The sequence below is a fragment of the Homalodisca vitripennis genome, chromosome 3, assembly GCF_021130785.1.
Source record: "Homalodisca vitripennis isolate AUS2020 chromosome 3, UT_GWSS_2.1, whole genome shotgun sequence".
Lineage (NCBI taxonomy): Eukaryota > Metazoa > Arthropoda > Insecta > Hemiptera > Cicadellidae > Homalodisca > Homalodisca vitripennis.
Genome location: NC_060209.1, coordinates 197,381,255 through 197,405,978, shown reverse-complemented (window position 1 = coordinate 197,405,978; position 24,724 = coordinate 197,381,255). Strand labels below are relative to the sequence as shown.

General features: G+C 35.3%; 1 protein-coding gene across 1 annotated transcript; it reads right to left on the bottom strand.

The window, feature by feature from the left end:
• Positions 1-422: 422 nt before the first annotated feature.
• On the bottom strand, positions 423-21,516 carry LOC124358001 (E3 ubiquitin-protein ligase parkin-like). The gene is made up of 8 exons (XM_046810209.1): positions 21,114-21,516; positions 14,699-15,040; positions 12,443-12,582; positions 10,577-10,775; positions 5,767-5,904; positions 3,645-3,761; positions 3,223-3,307; positions 423-2,056 (listed from the first exon to the last, which is right to left on the bottom strand). Exons 1-8 carry the CDS (start codon positions 21,363-21,365, stop codon positions 1,953-1,955), a joined length of 1,377 nt encoding a protein of 458 aa, XP_046666165.1. The 5' UTR covers positions 21,366-21,516; the 3' UTR covers positions 423-1,952.
• Positions 21,517-24,724: the final 3,208 nt, after the last annotated feature.

Below are 24,724 nucleotides of genomic sequence, written 5' to 3'. Positions count from 1 at the left end.
GAGCAGATCCTGGTGAATGCTGAAGAAGGGTTAATACGTCATGACGTGTGGTTTGTCCCACTGTGGAGAGAGCAGATCCTGGCGACTACCGAGATAAGAGTTAATAACACATGATGTGTGCTGTGTCCACTGTTCAGAGTATATCCTGTCGACTGCCAAAGAAGGGTGAATACCACATGACGTGTGCTTTGTCCCACTGTGCAGAGAGCAGATCCTGGTGAATGCCAAAGAAGGGTTAATACGTCATGACGTGTGCTTTGTCTCACTGTACCTATGTACCTTTCATCTGTAAGAGAGTCGAGTTTAAGACCTGTTGAATCTTCAGGTCAATTGATAATCAGTAGCATTTGATTCCTTACACTAGAAGGAGGCACCATAGGTGTTAAAAATTGGAAGTAGGATATAAATAATATTCAGAAAAATTGTAATCTTTAAAAAATTTTACTTCTACATATTATTAGTATTTACACTATTAAAAACATACAACTAATGATATTATGTACATATCACATTCATCAGACTTACATTGACTTAATAAAATTCTACAGAATTATATTGAAGTTATTACTTTACTATATCTTTCCAAAGCAATAATATATATGGAAACGAATATCTGTGTAAAACGCCACTGTTCACTTTTACAGTCCACATAAAATAGTTTGTTACAAAATGAGAACAAACCTTTACTTGTATTGTAACATAATAATGATGACAAAACACTATTTCTGATTACATTGTTTTCTACTATTTTTGGTACATTACTGGTGTACCCACAGTCAGCTAGAGCCGTAACTAACTACAAAGTTTATTGGCCAGTGAGCTTTGCTCTATAAAATACTACACTTACTTGTAAATCATTTTTATACAATTTAATATTTCATTCATTTCAGTGAAATTTTACACAGTGTTATTAGGTTTTTCAAGTAATGCAAAGTGAATTTGAAATTTCTTGGTATTTTTTTCAAGTAGGCTATGTATAAAGTGATCCGTTTATTACCTACTATTACTGTAGAACTCTGTATAAGAACGGAAAATATAACTATATTCGAAACGCAATTGCTTTAATTAACCCCCAAAGTTAGTTAGTCTATACCTTCCTTTTGTACTACATAAGCAGGCATATGAGATATCACCTTTTCTACATGATATATGTGACTAGAAATGCAATATATATATATATATATATATATATTATGTACTAATATAAAGATTTCAGAATAAAAATGTTACATTGGCCTTCTTCTTTTTCAGTCTGTCACTATCACAATTCAGTGTAAACATTAAATTGTAAGCCCTACAGAGTAAACTAAATTGCAGTTGGAAACAACTTGATTTCTATTCCCCTGTTTATGCTGTCCTCTGCCTGACTTTAACAGCAAAGCAGATATGATCCTGGTTTTGTTCTATTGATATGGCTAAAGTTTTTAACACAATAGCACACAGCATCCTTTCAGATAAACTAGCTTTTTATGGTTTTGCTGATATTTCTGTACGTGTTTAAAAATTTTTTTGTATAAGTTAACAACGTCAATAACAATAACAATAATTGTTTTCTTTTCTTTTTTGTTTACCCAGTAATTTATACTTAGTATTATAATGCCTAAGTAGAATTTTAAAGCAAAACATACAGCAAAATGAGACAAATTCAAAAAAGTGTTTTATACAGCCGTGGAGTTCAGAGTCCAAGAGAAAACCAAGGTTCGGGAAATTTGAGGGAAAAGGTTACAAACTATCATTTGATACCTGAGAGCTTTGATTAGAACCCAGGTATTATTTTGATTAGAAATAAAAAATTTTGATTAGAAATAAAATAAAATGAATGTTTCTAGAAAAAACTACAAAATCTTGTAATAAATAACACTAACATATGGCAAGTTTACAATATACCCTACTGGATAATTCTAAAATAATTTGTACAAGGCACATTAGGTAGTGGTTGGCTAGCCAGCAGTTTAGCCAAACCAGTGAGCACCCATACAATCCCTGGTCCATTCTGTCTGGCACACCCAACACCAGTGGAAGTTACACCTGGTACACACCATGTGCATGCAGCCCCCTGTAACAAGGGAGAGAACAATATCATAGATGTGTAGGGAAGATCAGCTCCAGTGGAAGTTGCACCTGGTACACATGCCAAGTGCATGCAGCCCATTATATTAAGAGAGAACAACAGATTGTTACTAGATCAACCTCAGAGCTCTAGATTATCCTGTACACATTCAATAGAGTGTCTGTCTTACCAAAGACCAGTGGCTCTTGTACAGAGTGCACTATATCACCAGGAGGAATTGATTGTTCCTAGACCCGCAAAATACAATCTCAGAGCTCTAGATTATCCTGTACACATTCAATAGACTGTCTGCTTTACCACAGACAAGAAATCTCGTACAGAGTGCATTATCCACAGGTTCTCGTACAAAGTGCACTATATCACCAGGAGCAATAGATTGTTCCTAGACTCGCAAAATACAACCTCAGAGCTCTTGATTATCCTGTACACATTCAATAGACTGTCTGCCTTACCACAGACCAGTGACTCTTGTACAGAGTGCACCAGATCACCAGGAGGAATTGATTGTTCCTAGATCTGCAAAATACAACCTCAGAGCTCTCAATTATCATGTACACATGTTCAATAGACTGTCTGCTTTACCACAGACCAGTGACTCTTGTACAGAGTGCATTATCCACAGGTTCTCGTACAAAGTGCACTATATCACAAGGAGCAATAGATTGTTCCTAGACTCGCAAAATACAACCTCAGATTATTCTACACATGTTCAATAGACTGTCTGCTTTACCACAGACCAGTGACTCTTGGTACAGAGTGCACCAGATCACCAGGAGGAATTGATTGTTCCTAGACCCACAAAATACAACCTCAGAGCTCTGTTATCCTGTAATCCTTTAATAGACTGACTCCCTTACCACAGACCATGACTCTTGTACAAAGTGCAGTATGTCACCTGGATCAGGGATAATTACAATACCAGAGAAGTAACATGTAATATTTCTATGTCATCCATACTTACTTAAAATGTAGCATAGATTGCCAGATTTTGTAAGCTAAATAATACTTTGTCTACAGGTTTCCACTTTAAATGATAGGAAACTTGTATGTAAAATCTTATCAGTATCATATTTGTGATTTAGTCTAGAGGAGCATAAAGTATTTAGTCATTAATTGTATTAACTAAGGTAAAACAAATTTAAAAGACTAACCATCACGTTCTGTGGCGGTCCGACACTTGGGACAGGGTTTAGTCATCACTCGGATAGTCACTCTGCTGGCCTCATCCCACCGAGCCTACACATAGACAGGTGAAATAGTAAAAAACGTGAAAGACGAATCGTCACATTCTGTGGCAGTACAACACTTCGAAAAGAGTTAGTGACACTTGGATAGAAACTTTGCTCACCTCATCTCACCAATACACATACAAATGTGATGAACTTACTTCATTATTCTTATCATCTATTTACTAACCAAGCTTTGTTTCTTATTCCTCCAATATTATTTATTATAGATTGGTTATTTATTTCTATTTGGTTCTTTTTTCCTCAGTAAATATGTTTTCTAATCAGTAAAATATCCAATCATGTTAGTTGTATATAGAGGATCTCTAGTTATACAGTATACTTACAGTAGCAGCCCTGTTAGGGTCCACAGAATAACTGGAGCTGCCAGAAGCTACAATCTGTTCCCTCGTTTGACATTCGCCGATGTGGTAGCCTTGTAGACAAAGCCGGCAGAATACAAACTGAAACAGACAATAATATGTTGTTGTTGACTAATATTTCCACTATTATATATTCAAATGTGAGAAACTGATGTCAGTGTTCTCAAATATTGGTAAACATTAAAATTTATTTACTAATATACTAGAATAATTTTTGGTTCTTACTTATATTTCTAATTGCTACATGTGTCACACAGAAATTTCGGATAATTATCAAATGTTTTGCCAAAGTTTAAACTTTGACTATATTTTTGCAGTAAAAAACATCTGTGAAAATTCGAACAGCCAAAAGTCTACAACTATATTATTATGTAGTAAAAGGATATGTGCTTAATTTTTCTGTATACATGAAATTGGAATTTACACTATACGTTTTATACTGGACGTACCATACTGCACAACCTTAGTCCTCTCATCAAAACAATAAAAAGAATTCATATAAACATGGCTCTGGAAATACTTTGTTTGGAAAGTTATACAGGAAAGTTATAAAGATTTCACATGAAATTCAGCTCCCTCAGTGAAATTAACTCACATTGACATTTTTAGGGTGTTATTTCAGTTTGTTAATCTCTATCTCCAATAGTTCAGGAGAAAAAAAGGTTAGGTCGAAAACACACATTTTTGCGTTTGAATTACAATAGCTCCATTAAATTCCTTATAAACAAAGAAAAATGTTCAAAAAATTTGTGAACGAAATAATAATGTAAATAAAGCCAACAGTAACTGAAAAGTTTTCTTTTAAATTCAATTTTTTATATTAAGGAACACACAAAACTATAAATTATAAAAAATGGATCATTTTTATTCATTAAGTTTTATAACATTTTTCAATTATTCTATCTAAAAGTACATGTATTTATGAATAGTTCAACATATGTATAAGTACTCTTATATTAACTAGTTGAGTTTTGCATAAATAATGTGTCGTAATTTATTTTCTTTCTATTAATTTATAACTCAATCACCAATAGATAGTTTAGAAAAAAATAAGAGAAAGAGGTTAGGGTCAAAAACACACATTTTTGCATTTGCACTACAATACAATAGGACCGTTAAATTGCTTATAAACAAAGAAAAATGTTCAATAAAATTTGTAGAGAATTTTATTCTCAAAATACTAATGTAAATAAAGTCCATAAAAACTGAATATTTTTCTTTCAAATTCACTTTTATTAAGGAACAGACAAATCTACAAATTAGGAAAATGGATAATTTTCATTCACAGTTTCAGCCTTCCAATCAGAACTGTCCACACCATTGTAACAGAGGATCTTTCGATGAGGAAGTGTGCCGAAAATCTTGAACGAGGAACAAAAACTGTTACAGGTAGAAATTTCACAAAAAATTTCGAACAGCATTCAGGAAGATGAAAATTTTCTCAACAACGTTATTACCGGTGATGAATCTTGGGTGTTCCAGTACGACCCGGAAAGAAAACGTCAAAGTTCAGAATGGCACACACAGAGGTCTCTGCGTCCGAAAAAAGCTTGGATGTCAAAATCAAAACCATGCTACATTTTATGTGCAAGTACTGACTGACACCTACAAAATCGCATAATGTGTGTGCAACCAGCAATTGTGAAGAATTAGAAACTTCAACATGACAGTGCACCATACCACAGTGCGATTGTTGTGCAGCAGCTGTTGGTGAAATTTGGAGTGGCAACGTTGCCTCTCTCACTCTACAGCTCAGATCTGGCACCATGAGACTTTTTCTTGTTTCTGCGAATGAAAAAGGGGGTTAAAGGACATCGGTTCGACGACAAAGGTTCTCAACCGTATTCCGAAAACCGACCCAGCGGGCTTTTGACGAGTGGCAGACGTGACAAACTAAGTGTATCGATGCATGATAAATGTATTTAGAAGAGTATTAAGTCATTGTAATAATACTTGCAATACATTTTTATTTTTGGAACCAGCCCTGATACTTATTAGACGGACCCTGTATTTCTCTGCTTCAAATCATTTGAAATGAGCATACCGAAAAAACTTCTACATACAGTAGAAAAGAAGTACTACTCACCCCACAGCCGTTTTGGCATACTATCCTGGTACAGTCAGGGTCAGCCAAGATACCAGCTCCACAACCAGGCTGGGGACACAGCACGCCTCCTGCCTTCAGGACATATTCCTCAGCTCCAAACCTCTGGTACTGGGCGTACTGTACAGAAATATACCTATCAATATAACCATAAATAATAAGAATGGATTAATATAATAAAGGAGATTGGCCACTACATTTGTATAAGGACAGGATAAGGATATATTTTAACCAACTTATAGTAATAAGTAGTAAATATCAGTAAAATATTATAGGTGGAGAAGGGAGGGGTGTTAGTGTGACAGAAAAGAACATATAAGCTTGAATGTTCAAATATACAAATTTAATACCTTCCTTAATTGTGTATTGGCTCAAGTGTTCTAACACTCTAGTACAGCAAATTCAGCTTACACAAGAAATGTGAAGGTCAGAAGGTAGGTACTGTTGAGTTTCTTTAAACTCCCTCAAGTTATTTAATGGGTGCTTATTTTCATTTCCTTCCCTATTAGTAAACAACAAATGCATAACTCTTTTTTTCCACTTTTAATATACAGGGTGTCCAAAAAGTCCCGGGTCGGTTAAATATTTTTCAAAATATTTAAAATAGAGCTACAAAACCTTACACAAAGTTACTGGACATAAAAATCTATTTTATCACATATTCAGTGATCCGCTACTTCTTCAGGGGGGCGGCCCGCCAGGAGTCAGAAGAAAATCTTAAATGTAAGCATCGGTTGATATGCATATCAAATAAAAGGTCTTTATTAGTAGAGTACAGAGCCGCAAACCCGACCTCAAACGGATAACCGAGTCAAAAATGACAGCCGTTCAAAGATGGCTAGAGTTTGGGTCCAAAAAGTCCCGGGTCGGTTAAATATTTTTCAAAATATTTAAAATAGAGCTACAAAACCTTACACAAAGTTACTGGACATAAAAATCTATTTTATCAGATATTCAGTGATCCGCTACTTCCACAGGGGGGCGGCCTGCCAGGAGTCAAAAGAAAATCTTAAATGTAAGCATAGGTTGATATGCATATCAAATAAAAGGTCTTTATTAGTAGAGTACAGAGCCGGAAACCCGATCTCAAACGGATAACCGAGTCAAAAATGACAGCCGTTCAAAGATGGCTTGAGTTTGCAACTTAGGTTAATGTAAAAAATAAACTGATGAGCTTTTTGATTTTAACTTTACTAACCCAAAACTCCGGTCCCTCTCAGAAATAACGAAAATTATTATTCTACAACAACAATTAATTGTAAACAGTTTTGGGTTAGTTAAGTTAAAATCAAAAAGGTCATCAGTTTATTTTTTACATTAACCTAAGTTGCAAACTCGAGCCATATTTGAACGGCTGTCATTTTTGACTCGATTATCCGTTTGAGATCGGGTTTGCGGCTCTGTACTCTACTAATAAAGACCTTTTATTTGATATGCATATCAACCTATGCTTCCATTTAAGATTTTCTTCTGACTCCTGGGGGCCGCCCCCCTGTGGAAGTAGCGGATCACTGAATATCTGATAAAATAGATTTTTATGTCCAGTAACTTTGTGTAAGGTTTTGTAGCTCTATTTTAAATATTTTGAAAAATATTTAACCGACCCGGGACTTTTTGGACACCCTGTATATACAATGTACATTTTTCAACAAAACAACTCCTAAAAAGCAATACAACAAACATTTAAAAGAATTATTCTTTTACAAATATAAATTTTTGGGTGAATAAATTTAACAAACAATAATTTCATTTATTAAACTTATTCTATAAATTTTAAATCTCTGTAAATTTTAAAGGCAAAGTCTTCATTGGAACATTAGATCTGAAATAGTTACAATTTAGTAACATTAAAATGATACCTTCCCATATGCAAAAGACAACTATTTTTGTACAAAATTACTATTCAATTACAAGATTACTAATTATAAAACATTGCTCACATGCTGTTTGGGAGCGTAAAAAATCTACATAACAATACATAAATAAATATAATTAATAATGGTGCTAAGACTTCTTGTTTAATGTTTGTTTTTGATGATGGAAGGTTCGTGGAGGAAACAGGATTTTCTCGAACATTTGCCACCATTTAGTGATACAAGAAATCAGTACAGATCCAACAATTGTGCTCTTTGTGAGAATCAGAAAACCTCTTCATCTAGATTACACTTGATGGCTGATCTAGATAGACCTCTTTAGTGGTTTAGGTGTGTGATGTTGAAACAATGCAAAGAATTAGTTTTGAACATCTTCATCACTGCAGAATTTTTTGGATCTCTTCAGACGGACGTGGACTCCGGATTCTAGAAGTCAAATCCATTACAGAACTCAGAATTCTTTATTATACACAGTGTTCAGCTGTACAATAGATTCAGTTTCCACAAATAGGAAACTAAACGTTGAATTTATTTTCCTACACGATGTAGGGGCAACTGTTTCAAACAAAAGCGTTTTCATGCCTTCTTCAAAAGCTTTATTGGTACTTTCGGCCTTGAGGGAGTCAAGTAGAGCATTAAAAAGCTTAGTGCCACTGATAAGGCCTGAGATAAGCAAATCTCAATCAAGAAAACCTGTGTGATGTTTAGGAATTTTTATACTGCTGGACTATCTAGGATTGTAACTGTAAAAAGAATGTAATGAATTGGGAAAGTGTTTTAGCACAAAGATTAAACAACTCAAAATGTAAATGGACAGAAAGATAAGAATACTGGAATCCTTTAAGATTGGCCTACATGATAGCCCGAAAAGGTTTCCCAAATGCTGCTCTCAACACCCTCTTTTGAAATTTGAATATTATAATATCTGAATATATTGGGCTAGTGCATTCACATTCAAATCCCCAAATGGTCACAGCATATTACAGTAATGGATATATCAACCTATAGTATCCAGGCAAAGTTACTCGAATGTCCGCCAACTTGGATAAGGTACAAGTATACCAGAACTCAATTTATTGCAGAAAAAATCAATGTGATCCTGGAATTTTAGTTGGTTGCCAATATACAGCCCAAAAAAAATTATAGTGATACCTCCATCTCTCCCAAAACCAATTTTGGCTGCTCCGATCGTTTGTGATACAGAAATCTAATAATTGAGTTTTTACTTCATTCAGCAATAGTCGGTTTCTTTGAAACCAATGCATTAAATTACTGGTTTCTCTAGAAGCAATTCTGAGCATTCTCTGAGTCTTAATGGAGCTAGAGCTGTCATCTGCAAGCAGACACTTTAGCATTGATGCCAGTAATGCAAGATGACAGGTCATTAATAAATAGGAGAAAAAAGTAGAGGTTCCAGGACTGACCCTTGAGGAACTCCTTTACCTCCTTTGAATACGATAAAACAGATCTTAAGATTCCTGAAGAGACCTTGAACGACCTGAGTCCTTATGATATATGAAAAGATCCAAGAGTGGGAAACTCCTCTAATCTGTAATAGTCAAGTTTTTGTAGGAGCAAATTGTGATTGACCATATCAAAGGCATTGGTGAGATCAAAAAAGACTCCCATAGCCAATTCCCTAATGACCAAGAGAAATTAATGAAACCACATTGTGGAAAAATTCAAGTCATTGACTTTTACTTAATGAGTCCATATTAAATAATTCTAGAATTGTAATGAATTAACATGAATATTTATTATTTAATTATGTTTTGTAATTAAAACATATTTATTTTTTATTGATATTTATCTATATGGTGAGAGTTCTACTCCGTGGCTAAATTCAAATCATTCAAGTCATTTTGTACGATAACCTTTGATGAAGTTGTTTCAAGAATTGATTGAAGGCTTTCGCAACACATGTGCATTGCCGGTGTCTGAAAGTTCTACAGTCATTTGTATGATTATGTTGTTGAATCTCTCAATCTTCATAAAAGTTGTGGTGGAGTTGTTCTTCAGCTTAATTTTTACTGTACATTTCTTCTCTCCAGAATTGACAATTGTCTAGTTTATTAAATAAATAATTATCTCTGATTCACTGAATTTCAACTTTCTGAATTTCAAACCCCTAAAACTATTTTGTAACATATGTAACATTTATATTAAGGCCTTATTAGATACAAGCTTTTCAATAATAACTGAATAAAATTCTGCCGCCTACACAAGTAACTAATCTTGCGAGTTTGCGCGATAACAAGGAGTGACCCCACTCCAATGATTGTCTTATTTGTTTAACCATAGTATAATAAACCCATGTTACATCACTATGTAATTTTGAAATATTCGTCTCCCTCTTCATAGTATGGAATTAGGAATTTAAAGAGCTGGTTCCAATCTCTTTGTTTTGAGTTCATCAGTCCAAAGTTGGGTACCTAACAAGCAAAAATTTTATGATATTTAAAGGTCATTGATAACTATAGGCCAAACGAGGTCATCTTTAACTACAAGCCAGACTGTCATCGGTAACTACAAGCCAGACAAGGTCAGTGGTAACTACAAGCTAGGCAAGGTCATTGGTAATTACAAGCCAGACATAGTCATTGGTAACTACAAGCCAAACACGGTCATCATTAACTACAAGCCAGACTAGATCATCGGCAACTACAGGCGGGTAACTACTGCCGTGGCCTCAGAGTGAATCATAACATATTCCAGTTCTTTATTATCAGAATCGTTCTCATTGTACTTAGAAGTCCCAAATCTATACTTGTCAACCTCTTGTACATCTAATAAAACAATGTTATTTTTTTACAATATTGTACACTCTTTTATTTATGCCGAACATGTATGGAGTACATTCTATCTGTAAAACCGGTTCAGATAAATGATTGTACTGTACGTATGCAAGGGTGTTTTACCTGCTGGTCTGTCAGCAGCCGGAAGTGGTGACACTCAGCAATGAGAGAGTTGGGGCAGCCAGCTGGGCAGGGCAGTGTGTAGCCCAACTGTGCGTCACTAACAAACTGTCTCTCTTGCAGTCTGGACACACAGTACTGACGGAAACAATCAAGGCAGGTCACATGGCTCGCCTCACATGGGAACACCAGCACAGGATCACTGAACACAACCATATCGCTTGTCAGAGTCACAATACACAACTACAAAACTATGTTGGTTGTTACACTTCCATGTTATGTGTCTAAAATAAATCTACTGTGTCTTTGCAGTCCTAGACATACAGTGTAATGGTTCGTAATACAAACAAATTCATGGCTTGGTCACGTGGCTTGTGGTCACGTGGCAGCACACCATCATCTGTTTTCCCACTATCAGTGAGTGCTTGTCTTGTAATGGCGAGTTCAGTATCATGCAATCTTGCCCAGAGTTTAAGTGTAGTCTATAGGCTTTATTTACATGTACAGTATAGTACATTTAGTGATTTTATTGTTAGTGTAAGTACTGAACTGTACGGGGTTTTATTTTTTGAGTTTCATGTCCGCCAGTGGGAAAACAATAGTGATAACTGTCGAAAAAAATCTTGAGGCAATTATAAGACTGCAAAATGGTGTTATCCTGTGGATTCAGCTGTACGAACTTCCTGAGTCAGCCTGAATGAGAAATAAATGTAATCTACAAGAGTATTGCTCTAAAATGCCCAATAGGAAGTCAATATAAGAATGAAAAAACCAAAAAAGCAGGTAAATTTTATTGGAAAAGATTCAAATGTTACTCACACTGATGGGTGATCTTCAAAGAGTTCAGCTTGATACATGACAGGCTTATTGCACAGTTAGAAAGTTGAACTTACATGGCAAGAAGATGTATGGAGATAAAGATGCTGTGAATATTTTTTAAACAGAATTTTAAGATACGGTTGCAATCTGCTACACTAAAGACCAAATATTTAATGCTGATGAGACTGGACTTAATTTTGAAAGGTTTCCAAAAAATTCCTTGCTGCTGCAATGAGAAATTTTCGCTACAAGACATAAATTATGTAATGAAAGGATGACTGTTCTTGCATGTATCTGGTATTTTTCACCTTCTATTACTGTGAATTGTCAAATCAAAGAGACGAAGAGCAATAAAAAACATTAACCCAAGTGCGCGTTTCCAGTTGTGTACTTGAGTCAAAGAATTGTGTGGATGTCAAGCCCAATACAATCTGAGTGGTTTCATAACTGTTTCGTTCCTAAAGTAAAATCATTCTTAATGAGTAAGAAGTAGCCAGAAAAAGCCATTATTCTAGTTGACAATTCAACAACTGACACAAATGAATTTGGTAACATTATAGTGAAACTCTTGGCCACCAAATGTGACTAGTTTAGTCCATTCAATAGACCAGGGTGTTCTTGAATCCTTTAAGCAAAGCTATCGCATTACTGCATTCAATTTAACTTGAATCAGTAAAAGATTCACTGAAATAATCAACATGTAACGTCTTATATTAGTCTGCTGGCTCTTGGAATAAGTTTAATTCGACACACTCAAAAAATCATGGAACTTCTCTTCTCTTATCTGATTGGACTTCTGATCAAGAATAAAATCGATCCTGATGATGAAAATTCAACAAAAATCGTTATGAACATTTCTGGTTGTGAAGACATCAATGAAGATGAAGTTCTAGAATGGGTGAGTATACAGAATAGGATCTATTGAATGCTGTACTGGGCACTGGGAGGGGGGAACCCATCCTCTTGGTCATTCAAGAGTCAGGCTTCCTTTAAAAACTGATAGGAAAATTCACAACAACAACAAAAAACGAATCGGAAGGAATGAGTTACCTGACATCGGTGCAGGCCAGGCATGGAACTTCCCGCAGGTTGGCTCTGATGAGGTACAGAGGGACAGCCTGGTCTCGTTCCCCCTGGCTGGTGTGTTCACTGCATTTGAAGTAGAACTCTGCCCAGCCTACTGGTCCATCCTGTACAGCACATGTCTCTGTGAGAACAGAACAACGCAGTACCTGCTGATGTAGGTACCCTCACCAAATAAGAACTGTCCCGGTTGAGAACTGGACTCACACTGAGCAACAGTATAGTCAATGGCAGGCCACGTGGATTCGCATGCGAGGAACCGCTTCTGTGCCGCTTACAACGTGGATCCGCATGGCTTGCACTAAATGTGTTAACCACGACAGATATCAATCAGCTGATCATTTATTATACATTATGATAAAACACTTCGTTTATTGCAGTTTACAATGGCTCAGGTTTTATTGTTTCTATTATTCAGTGTTGAAGTATCTTAGTAAATTATGAATTTTACTCTTTAGAGACCAGTCTATATTACAAGAAGTAAACCAGAAATATCAGGTCTATTTTTGTGGAATTTGCAGAATTTCAGAGAAAGAGCTATATATTAGGAACCACAAATCAAATCCTTTACCCGTTCTTTTATATTCTATATTATAAAATAGGCTACCATAATATATTATGTCATTTACTAAAAAAAAAGATATTAGTATGATTTGTTAATATTTAAAATAATAAGTACCTATTGTAAATTTGAAATTTTAGAAAAAATAGTTTTTAAACACTCTTACCCAGTGATAACAAGATGTTGAGGCATAAAGTATACTAACAGTGAATATTTCTGTATACAACTGAAAAAAGTACGATTCTCAAGAAAATTCTTAGTTAGGAATATTATATACTTATATGAATTTTGTACAAAATCCTAAATACCGCGTTTTCCAACAGTGGATGGATAAAATTGGACTCATTTGAACTAAACCAAATATTTTCCAGATAGGCCTACTCTAGTTCAGTACACTGACTCATTACTCTTCATGTAAATCAAACAAAACACAGAAAAAAGTAAAACAGCGTAAATAACACTATTTACAATGTAAACATATATTAGCAACTGTCTGGGTATTTTGGTATTATCTGGAGGCCACTATTTTTAGGCAAGTTTTCCTTAACGGGGACCAAAATAAAACTTTATTATATGTTACTAGTACTTTCTTTGTTTCATAATGAATTGAAAAATACCAGATAAGTCATATTTCCTGTCACCAAATCACTATTTGTCTAGGCCTATTTGAAAGCTCAAATAGGCCTAGACGAGTGACCTTTCAAGTAAACCTAGACACACGTATCACCGGTCACTTTCAAATAATTAACTTGTTCTTTTAGTTTTTGTTTTCACTGAATGCGCTTTGTTAATTTATGTCATCATCAATAATTATCTTTGCCTCTAGGATTTAACTTGAACTGAAGAGGAAAATTTTTTAGTGGTGGCGATGCATTCAACTCAATTCTCGCCGATGCTTTCTTTTGAGAAACTGAATACGATAACGGTTCGTCGTAATGATTTGTACATTTCTGTTCTTTTTAATACTGTAATATATTTTGGACCCCGGTAAGGAAGACTTATCCAAAAATAGTGGCCTCCGGATGATACCAAAGTACCAGTCTGTTTGTCTACTCCCGAGAAGCAGCGACTGATGTGTTGTCTGACCATTGAGGAAGCAGACGGCCGACATTGCATGTACACAGACATAGAATAAACAATCAAAAAGTCATATACTTTTTACAAAACCATTATATTTCGTTACTTTGGTTATCTATTTAGGCTTTTTTTCATGAAAATTCAATCAAAATGTGTCATTGAATAAATGATAAACATTAATTACGAAACTTCGATATATAGAAAGTTCACTGTTTTCGCTACTTTTACCAACTTCCAATATATCAGAAGTTTTTTTAGGGTTAAATAAATTTTGAATATGCAAAATAGATCACAAGTATTGTAGTTTGGTCTGTCATGTATAGCTTAGTTATGACAATTTTGTTGTTATTTTATACAATATGAACAGTTAAATAATAAGTGTTCCAATTTAGTTTTTACTATATTTTCAAAAGTAACCTTGTAAAAGTGGAAAATTACAACGATTACGCAGCAACTTACGATATCAGTGACAGAACACTGACTAATTCCTACAACTGGCAGTAGACGGGTTCGCAAAAGTCCCGTTTTGGAAAACTTAACAAACAAAATTCAAAATGATAGAGCTCTTGTCATAGACAACTCACCGGGCAGCCTTCCTGTTCACAGTGGCCAGAAATCTTACGGTGATCCAAGACATCGGACCAGCACCGGGGGTCACTGTCTACAGTGAAGGCACCGCTCTTACATGCCGAACACCTCACACGCAGCTTGCCCTCACGCACACCTGTGCACGTCGTCGCACAGTATACGTAGAAGTGGACACGCCTTCGCTCAATGACCCTCTCCTCAATGGCATCGTCTGCTTCACTGATCTTCCCCAGTTGCAGATCCTTGAGGGCCTCGTTGAGTGGCTTGGAAGCTCGCGCCGTGTGATCCTGCCGGGACTTGACGGCATGCAGGATGCTCTGCTCTCCGAGATCACAGTCCTACGACCAGAGTAAGAGGGAAAACATAAGTCTACCAAAACCAATAGGTTGATTTAAATTTTTGCATAAACCAACATATCCGAAAAGTAATTGCATAAGTTATCGATAGTAGACAGATCTCTGTAAAAAAATAAGTTTTATCTCAACATCTACAACCAAGTCAGACTAATTTTATTGTTTTAAATTTATAAGTAAATAAAATAAAACTAGAGGGCCCAAACACTACATTAAATAAAGATTGTGACAAAAACACAATAAAACAATACATACACTAAATTAATTTTTGTTTTTTGTCATTTTGATAACAGATTCTATCTCCACGGTAAAGATTATTCATTTTCCCTTGTTATTTCAGTTCTATTTGATATTGCGCAACTTCTTTGGACATATCGATGCCGCTTTCCTGATTGGTTGGATTTCTCTGACAGCTACATGACATCAGAGTATAATTTACTGATTGAAGTTTACTTTTGACGATGGAAGGATTGTGAAGGAAACAGGATTTTTCCGGACATTTGCCATTGTTCAGTGACTTGTTTATTTTAATCTAGTATGTATTAGGTTAGTTATTTACCTGAAGAAGAGATCAGATTGCAGATCTCGAAACTTAGTGTTACTCGATTTTTTGTTTCACTGAACGATGGCAAATGTCTAGAAAAATACTGTCTCCTTCACAATTTACTGAGCTGTAATCGCCAAATCTAAGCAGGTGGGACAGAAAGCGAATCTGGAGGAGGTGTTGCTCTATACCTAAGGGAAGGTATCTTATATAAGCAGCATTTTCTGTATGAAGATGTGGACCCTGGTATAGAATATGTTTGCTTTGTTCTGAGTTTAAAAGACTTGGTTCGTACGTTGCATATAGGCCACCCTTTATTAGGTACACCCGCCTCGAGTTTGTGATTGAAGCAAACTCTGTGGAATACTTATATAGGACACGAACATTAATTTGTTAAATTTCGAACAAGATTCAAAATATTTACGCCAACTCTTGAAGAAATTGAATGCTTTGCAAATTGTAAATGAACTAACAAGAGTGAAAGCAACCTCAGCCACTTTGATAGACCACAGTATAGTGGAGAAGTTGGTTAAAATCAATAGGACCGACATCATAGAAGCCCCGATAATAACAAACCACAGAGGAGTTAAAATGATTGACCATAAGCTAATATTTTGATATTATATTACACATGAAAAATAAATCTAAGCTAATGTGTTATAGAGATTTTTCCAATTTTGAGGCAAACTGCTTCGTCACTCAACTTTCAGAAATAAACTGGGATGATGCCAAATACATACAATATTTTGATGATATTGAGAGATTTATTACTTCTAGGATAAGGAATGTAGTCTATATGATGAATATGCTCCTACGTACTGTTTGTAAAAAGATACCGGTAACTCAAAAGAAAAGCTCCCTGAAGGATGCCAGAGGTTGCAAAAATAACAAAACTGAAAAATAAATCAAGAAACAACTACTGAAAATCTAGGGAAAATAAAGACTGGGAGAAATAAAAAGTGGGCCGAAATCAATTTAATAATACCATAAAACGAGCAAAAAAAAGGATATTTTTATAAAAATTTGGTATCATCTGAAGACCCTAGAAGTGTTACATAATAGGTAAAAATCAGGATGAAGTCAGTTAATGTTGTTGACACAGAAAAGTTCACATAGATTATGTAAATAAGTAATTTTTTGAAATGGATTTTAATGATACTGATTCATATACTGCTGGGTTCTTTTGATTAAATAAAAAAAGGAAAATTAAATGATAAATGTTTTTTCTCCTACTTCAAAGGTGTTGCCACAGTCTGCACTAAAGGCCAGAGACACTTATGTTAAGCTTATATGAACTTTTATTCTTAGAAGGTTATTGAACGTCTTTTATTTTGTGTAAAATTTTCCTGATTTCAGCATTATTGTTATTTTGCGTATTCAAAGACAGCCGGCATAACAGCTGATGAGATAACAATATGAGGTTGACTTACAATCAAAATAAGACCACGTGACACCCGTAGAACAATGAAATGTTATTTCACACGAGAAAAGTAGTCCCACTATTAATGTTCTATAACTTTTTTATTTGTCACTGTCACCCATTTAAACCTTATATTATTTTGTTCAGGAGAACAATAGCAATATGTTAATAAAGCAAAACTCGTCTTCTGTCACTGCAGCCATTAACCCTCCGGCTGGCAACGTCGTAAATTACGACTCATTTTTTCCCGCCGTGAACTGGCAGAGTCGTAATATACGACTCATTAAACATCGTCTACTAATTACGTCATAGTTCCGATAATTACCGCTCGAATCGCATAAAAGTTATATCACTTTAATCACAAGATCCCAAGCCTTCTAATAATGTATTCACTTTTATATATATATATATATGAATATTTGTTCTTTTACTGGCCGCTAAAAGCTCCCGACTACTTCCGCGTGACGCGACTCAGCAACTGTTAGTGCTTGTATATAGTCTTGTTTTTTTCAATTGTAATTTCATTTGTAAATAAAAGTGTTTATAACTATGTATTTTGTTTTTGTGCATAAGTAAGTGAACATTATGCATATTTTAGATTTTTAAATAAAATTAATTTTGAGTTTTTTTTTAATGGCTTAATATAAAAAAGTGTTTTTTTTGAAAAAAAAAAGTTTTGAGTTCTGACCATCAAACATCCACCATTATTTAGGCAAGTCAAATTATAATTATGTTTATATTGTACAACATATTCTGCAGAGTAATTTAATGTATAACACTTTTGTGTTTTTTTTCCAATAATTAATTGTACAGGATAAAAAAATTAAAAAACTCTGCACGAAGCTTAAAAACAGGGTGCCAGTCAAGGCTCAAATGCGCGCCAGCCGGAGGGTTAAGTTCACAATTACTAATTATCCTTACATGCAGTTGGTAGCCCTAACCTGACCTCTCAAATTCCTTGTATTCTTCTTGAATACAATCATCATCCAGTAAATATTAAGATCAGCGACTACCGCTCCGATCGCCGTAATTTTTTGCATACTAACACAGGTTAACGTAATTTCACCGAAAAAAAATAGTCCCGATTGTCGCTAACATATAAAAAACACGTTTTTCGGCAGTAAAATGTTGGCAATAAAAAACACATAAATAACAAGATTTTCGACTATCAAATTTTAAAAAATGGCCAACCATGGTCGTTTTGATGAGTTGACAGTAGTCACGTGACAAACAGGAAAGTTTCTGATTGGCCGGGCGGATCACATGACCTATAGGACGACTTCGATTGACCGCCAGACGTCAACAAACAAACTCACATGGACAAGGAATAATTAGTGAAGTTGTTGACATGGCGTGCGATGGTTCTTGTCACACGCTATTCTTCGAAGCATGTTTGTTTGATGAAAAGTGTGTTATTAACGTATTTTGTCCGCACAACGTGCTTCCAACGAAGACAAATTTTGTGAAGTGCGGGAACTCTGTGAACTTGACAGATGACTTAAAGTTCAGGTGTGGAAAGACTGTTGCTTTGCAGAAGAAAGCCCGGAAAAAGTGTGGCTGGCATGTTTCGGCAAAGGTCGGCACGTTCCTGGAGCGAAGTAAAGTCAATATTAACACATTGTGGCGTTTTATTGCAACATATCTTTTCACATCACCTCCGAGGCACTCATTTGTTAAAACTCATCTTCATCTCACAGACCCGACAATAGTGGACTACTACTCATTCATCCGGGAAGTCTACATTGACCACTTGAAAAGAAACAGCCAACAGACCCGGCGCCGTAGTTTAAATTGATGAAGCCAAATTTGGCAAAAGAAGGTACAACAGAGGACGGATAGTAAAAGGACAGTGGGTGTTGGGGGGAATAGATCGGGAGACCAATCACACCTTCCTTATCCCAGTTAAAGACCGTACGGCGAAGACTCTGATACGGTGAATTAAAACTTGGGTTTTGCCAGGATCCACAATAATAACTGATTGCTGGAAGGCCTACAACACCCTTTCACAGTATCAGTTTAATCACCTGACTGTGAATCACTCAAAGGACTTTGTTGACCCCTTAACATCCACCTGTACCAACACAATTGAACGGAAGTGGCGTGACGTCCGGTCAGAAGTCCCCAAATACGGTCACAAGAGCAAGCACTTCGTCGGTTAACTCGCGGAGTACTTGTTTAAAAACCAAATACATCCCAGAAGAAAGGGTTCACGCTTTCCTCGAGGCAGTGGCTGCGTTGTACCCCCCAAAATACCATTAAGGTAAGTAAACAATTTTTTTCAATTTTAATTGTTTTTATTAAAATTTTGTTTAATTTGTATTTTTTTTCAATTTTTTCAAACCTTTGTTGGTATGCAAAAAATTACTGCGATCGGAGCGGTAGTCGCTGATCTTAATATTTACCTCATGAATTATTGTGCAATTAAAGATCACCACAACCCAGTGAAAATTAAAATGTACATTTGAAGAAATAGATAGAAGTGGTTTTTTTATTTTTAAAACTAACGTGACGTCTGGTCAGAAGTCCCCAAATACGGTCACAAGAGCAAGCACTTCGTCGGTTAACTCGCGGAGTACTTGTTTAAAACCAAATACATCCCAGAAGAAAGGGTTCACGCTTTCCTCGAGGCAGTGGCTGCGTTGTACCCCCCAAAATACCATTAAGGTAAGTAAACAATTTTTTTCAATTTTAATTGTTTTTATTAAAATTTTGTTTAGTTTGTATTTTTTTTCAATTTTTTCAAACCTTTGTTGGTATGCAAAAAATTACTGCGATCGGAGCGGTAGTCGCTGATCTTAATATTTACCTCATGAATCATCAATTATTGTGCAATTAAAGATCACCACAACCCAGTGAAAATTAAAATGTACATTTGAAGAAATAGATAGAAGTGGTTTTTTTATTTTTAAAAACTAACGTGGATAATATAAACGTTATGCCCTTTTACGAGGTAAATACATTTTTGTCCTTTCCAAAACGGTACTTTGGGATTATACCGACCACACCCAGACATGAATCGTTATTTGACATTTTGCTTCTACTGATTACTAGATTAGCGTAGAACAATATTTCGTCAATATAAAACAGGAATTGTCTTATCGCAAACCCCTCCCCACCCTCAGACAGAGGTCAAAGTCGAGCGGTCTAGTAGATAACGTGATTGCAGAGTCTCGCCGCCCGTTCAGCTGGTGCGTTGCTTTGTTGTAGTACTTCCGTGTTTTACCTCTACATTTCTCCAAACACAAAAATTCAACAAAAACAAACATTACCAAACTAAAACTAAACTCTTTATTGAAAAAAACACTCAAAACTTGTTTTTATTCTTGATCACACTCCGCCACCCAAAATGCGAGTGCCTCCGGCCAAAGGTGCTGCTGAAGCCCGCGCTGATGTCGACGAAAGAAAAACATCCCTCGAGATAGTACCTATCAGTAAAATATCAAATTCTAGAGGGGCTGATCAGAAATATAAATTGAATTGTAATGGAAAGGCAATTATGTACCGTGCAAATCATGTGATGCCGCGCCCTGCCCTAATCAGGATTATCGAGAAAGATAAGATAACAGCGACAACAATACCGGGAAATGCTTGTAATTATGTAATTAAACAGTTGTGTTTTCGTTCTATCAATGTTTGTTTCTATAAATTTATATTTTTGTGTTCTTCATACTGGTGTGGTCGGTATAATCCCAAAGTACCTCCAAAACTTTATTATTTCGTGTATTAAAATATCGTAATGTGGCTGCTAAAGAAAACACCAAAGTTTTACAAGCACCCATTCTATTATTGCATTTTTTACTTGAAATTTGGCCATGTCACTATACACAGTAGTTCTAGACCTACAATGTTTTACAAATCTGTGGACAAATAGGCTACTGCCACTTTATGTACCTATTTGTTACATGAGGTCAGCTACTTGGACTTCCAAACAAGTTTTTTACATAATACTCAAGTCCATGTAATAATTTCATTTTTTAATTAACTTGATAAATGTAAGCCCATAGGAATTACACTTTTACAGGCTTAGGTAACTTGTATGGCCCACAGACTAAAGTTTATTACATTAGTAACAAGAGAACAGATATAACCCTTACCTCAATAACTGTTGAGTCCTCTAACTCCTTTCCTGCAAAAATTATTTTCACTTCTTCTGGTGAAAGGCCTAACTTAGGAGCTATTACTTGCTTCACATTCTTTATGTCCCACTTTGGATCTAATGAGACTGATAACGTATTACCATTGCTAGACTTGATGTATATGTTGAGCGAATTAGAAAGTGTCTTTCTACTAAATGAAAATACATGAAACATCGCTTGCAATAACTGTAGGAGAAATTCTAGAATCATCCTACGATACGAACGGTATTTCTTATTTCCTACCCTGGCCTAAATTTACTATTCTAGTTCAAATTGGTACTAAAATACCAAAATAACCCAACCATTCTAACCTAGTTTTAAAGAGTTGCTCGTGATCACTGATCAGTTCAGTGTTCAGTACCATAGATAGAGCCAGTACGAATATAGATCAAACAAAAACATTCACCTTTTTCTTTTGCTTCTGGGTTTCGTATTTATCCATGAAACCACAGGTATTTTGTCATCAAAATTAATTTAATTTATTTCAGTCAGTTGTTATTTTTTTCCATAAATAATTTGTACACAAGTATTTTATTTCCAGATATTAAAATTTATTTATTATGTATTTGTAATCTTTAATCTTTATTATTGAGTCCGATAGAAATTTCAAGAAGAGTTCACCAAATATCATAATGATCTCTTTGAAGAAGGGTTGGTAAATGTGATGAAGTAGAAAAATGTTTTTGAACAACGTTTTCTCAATTTCTCAGACACATTTTTACGTTCTTTAATACAACTAATATAATTATTGAATATATGATCAAATCGATTCCTCAACACCACTTTTTCCTTCTACATTTTTTTACCTACAGATTATCTAATAATTTCGTCTGATGTAAACGTTATGCGTTGCTAAAGTGTCCAAACCTCAAACTGCACATAATAATGATAAACTATATATTAAAGTATTCAATTCTATCCACGACCTCTTGACTAAATTCGGTAGCACTTGTTTTGTTGGCCTTTATTAGAACTTTAGAAATCTCTGTGAGTTTTAACAAACAATTTCTTCGTTATTTCTCTATATACGAGTGCGTCTAATTTTTGTAATGATGTATAGTCTGGCTGAAACTCCATATCATCACTAGCTTGTTTAGCAATTTTATCAGCAATTTCATTTTCTTTGACACCTATGTGGCTGGGCGGCTAGTGTAACATTATGGTCCTTACTCTGGTAATTAATTTATTGATTATTAAAAAGGAAGCCATTCTTTACGTTTTCGTTTCCAGGTTGCACACATTGTCTGCAGAACTATTTGAGAATCAGAGAATATAGTTAGAACGGCAGTTATGTTTTCCAACTGGTCTGAGTATTTTAGAGCTTAATTTATCTAAGATTAATGTATAATTCTACAGTAGCAATATACGAGTATGTTTATTGGTGATATTTCATGCCAACATTTATGTTATAGTTCTTTTTATACACGCTTGAAACAATTTAAATTTGAAATACTTGAATGCCTGTCCAATCTACTAAAATAGGATTTGTTTATTTGAATAATGAGGGTTATCCCTAAAATATACCCCTGTATATTCTTGGGTATTATTGAAACTTTATATACGGTAATCAAAGGTGCTTTTTTGTTTCAACAAGTATGGATTGTGATTTACTAGCATATTTAATTCAAGCACGTTTACATAAGCCGGGTGATCAGAGTCTGTGACAATTTTTATAGCTGATTTTTTCAATAAGATAAATCAAGAAATGCAGTGATTAAAGTTTTATTCCTACTTTTATCTACGTTAACTATGTTTCGCCGGAGACTCTTATAGAAGAGATGTTGTCCAGTCCCGAATCGTGGAACGCTGTCGCTGCGTTCTGCAAGAGGGTGCTAAGGCAAAAAAGAAGAGAGCAGCTATAAAGCACCAGAATAGCTCATGCTGGTGGATTTTAGAATGAAGTAATGCCCATTGGGCGAACGATGGCACCCTCTTGAAGTAGTTGCAGAGATGCGTTCCCGAGAGGGTTTCCAATGCCTGGACCGGTATGGGTGAGAGTCCACACACCAGGGCGAACATCTGTCCCTGACGATGCATAATGCATTTTCCTATCGTAAAAAAAAAAAAAAAAAAAAAAAAAAAAAAAAAAAAAAAAAAAAAAAAAAAAAAACTCATGGAAGAAAGTAAATCAATGGTTTAGACAAACTCTGCCTTTCCAAAAACCACATTTAGACGGTGGAATCAAATTAGAATATTCCACAAACCAATCTAATCTGTTTTTGACAAGACTGTTCAAAATCTTAGCTGGACAGGAAATTAACTGATGGGCCCTATATTCCTCGGGTGAATTTTTATCACTATTTGGTTTTAACAAGGGTAAAATTACACTTTTTCCAAAACCTGGGCAACTCAGCATCTTCCGATTCCCAAATACTGTTATGTAGTTTTATGAATAGCATCTTACCTTTCTCAGGCGATTGTTTTATCATACAGTATGATATACCATCTGCACCTGCGATGTGCCTTGCTCATATAGTCCGACCGCGAGGAGAAAGATGAGGGGTCTGGAGAGGTATTACAAGGAATCGAGTTCGGGTGTCTCCCTCTCCCTGTACCCTTTCTCCTTTCCACCCTCCTCGCACTTTCTTTAGTAACTTGCTAAAAACATTGAGTTTTTAAGAGTGTTCATTTTGCAACAGGTTCGTTCGTTGAAATAATTGTGCTCACATCATTTTATTGACGACTTATACAATGGATACTACGAGTAGTTGCAAAAGGGAAAAACAATACATACTTAAGCACGTAATGCTATTGCCAGTATTATAGCTAAATGTGACAAGGAATATAAAAAAAAAAACAATAAATTAGTGTTTCTTTAAAGAAATATACTAAAATGGCTGCTTTAAACACATCTGAATCTCTAAGCAGTATTTATAAAATTATAAGTGAGTGAAAAAAGTCCAGTAATTCGTCCTTGTCAACCCCAGGAAAGAAAAGAAAACACGCGGCTCACTCCATTCTTAAGGATTCTGCTCCCTACAGTGAAGGACAAATCGATTTCCCTTGAGAAAAAAAAAACTCTGCGTAAAATTCTACACAAAATTGGTTTAAAGCATAAGAAATGTGGTGATAGATGCAAAATACTCATTGAACGTCCAGATATTTTTAATTGGAGGGTTAAGTATCTGCAAGGTATTAAAAAGCATAGAAGTGAAAACAGGAAAATATTTTATAAGGACGAAAGTTGGGTAGACTCTAATCTAACTTTTCAGAAATGTTGGCAAAGTGAAGATGTAGCTGGTGTCCTGACTACCAACAGAGAAGATAACAGACATCATCGTACATGTTGATACAATTATGAACCATCGTCTACGGTTCAGACAGTATCACACTCAGCTGAGCACAGTGCTCAGTGGCCAGTGTAAGATACAAGGATCCAGAGGGCTATTTATTTCCCATGGCAGACACCCGTTTGTAATACAGATATTTACATGAAATAAGTTATACTTTAATGAACAATTAGTAGGAACATTGAAGATCAAAATGTGTCATAAAATGCCATTATAAAATATGCCATGATCAATATAGATTGCCACGCCTAAATCAACACGCTACACCGGTATTTTATA